The sequence below is a fragment of the Dipodomys ordii genome, unplaced genomic scaffold, assembly GCF_000151885.1.
Source record: "Dipodomys ordii isolate 6190 unplaced genomic scaffold, Dord_2.0 Scaffold268, whole genome shotgun sequence".
Lineage (NCBI taxonomy): Eukaryota > Metazoa > Chordata > Mammalia > Rodentia > Heteromyidae > Dipodomys > Dipodomys ordii.
The window spans coordinates 55,828-57,113 of record NW_012267484.1 but is presented as its reverse complement, the minus strand read 5'-3'; the positions used below and the strand labels follow the sequence as shown (position 1 = coordinate 57,113).

The following is a 1,286-nucleotide window of genomic DNA, read 5'->3' as shown; positions in this document are numbered from 1 at the left end:
CGGTCTCTCCTGCCCGGGCTGGCTTTGAACCGCGATCCTCAGATCTCAGCCTCCTGAGTAGCTAGGATTACAGGCGTGAGCCACCAGCGCCCAGCTTTATCATAGGTTTTTATAATTCCATAACTGACTTTTTAATTAAAGTCTTTTAAAATTAGAGATACTAATTTTAAGCCTTGAATTCTTCTCACCAGATCACAGCAAAGTGTAATGTGTTGCTTGTCATTTTTTTAGACATTTCTGGAAGAGTTTATTTAGGTTTTCATTCACAGCAATTGCATTGAAAACCTTGTCTATGAGCCTCTAACTTGGCATTTTCTGCAAGGGCAGATGGATTTCTACTTTAACAACAACAAAACTTTCTAAAAAGAGAAAAGGAAAGGAAGGAGAGCAGGGAGAGTAAAGGAAAGAAAGAAGGAGAGAGTGTGAGACCAGCCCAGAACAACAAAAAGGAAATGCTAGCCTTAAGGAAAGTAGTTATTGAATTTCAAGACAATTCCCAGAGAGCCTGGAGCAAGACAGTGGCTAGAACGCTGGGTGTAATAGTGCTTACTTACAGTCCCAGTTCAACTGGGGAAGGGAGTAGGGGAATCACAGACTAGGCCACCACCACTTCCTGCAAAAGCACACTTGACCTCAGCCTGGGAAGGTGGCTCACTGGTAGAGTGCTTGCCTAGAACGCATGAAGCCCTGGGTTCGATTCCTCAGTACCACATACAGCAGAAGTGGCTCTTTGGCTCAAGTAGTAGAGCACTAGCCTTGTGCATGGAGAGGCTCAGGGACAGTGCCCAGACTTGACCCTTCTTGAAAAGTAAGCTAACGCAGAAAGGACTGGTTGGGTAGGAAAAGGAAGAGAATGGGAGGACTCAAGCTTTTAGCACTGGGATGTTCTCCAGTATCTAGTTTTACTGACTGTGTGCTTTTACCATCCTGACAGTGTTTGGTCTATAGAACAGAGCAAGCTCAAGACGTAAAGAAGATTGAGAAATTCCACAGTCAGCTCATGCGCCTCATGGTGGCCAAGGAGCCCCGCACTGTGGCTGTAGCGGAAGCAGACTGAGGGACGTGCTTGAAGACTGCTGTGTTTAGAAAGTAAATATCTTTTGGATTTGAGTAAGTGCTGGGACAGAGGATACTGATGGGGCTCTTCAGTGTGTAATTTACAGGTCCTGGAACAAGAATGCTTTCAGTTAGAAAACCTTTATTTTTGGAAATTGAACAGGATATACTCAGAACAATTTATATCAGTAATGTGAAAATAAAATACCAAGAAAAGCCTACTCCTTAAA

The 1,286-nt window shown here is 43.8% G+C and overlaps 1 protein-coding gene across 1 annotated transcript in view; it reads left to right on the top strand.

Annotated features, from left to right (window-relative positions):
- Nucleotides 1-1,286, top strand: part of Srp9 (signal recognition particle 9kDa) — a 15,517-nt gene extending 14,231 nt beyond the window's left edge. Inside the window, exon 2 of the mRNA XM_013036254.1 lies at nucleotides 935-1,286. Within this exon, the coding sequence (XP_012891708.1) occupies nucleotides 935-1,057 (123 nt within the window). The 3' untranslated portion in view covers nucleotides 1,058-1,286. The remainder of the gene's footprint in view (nucleotides 1-934) is intronic.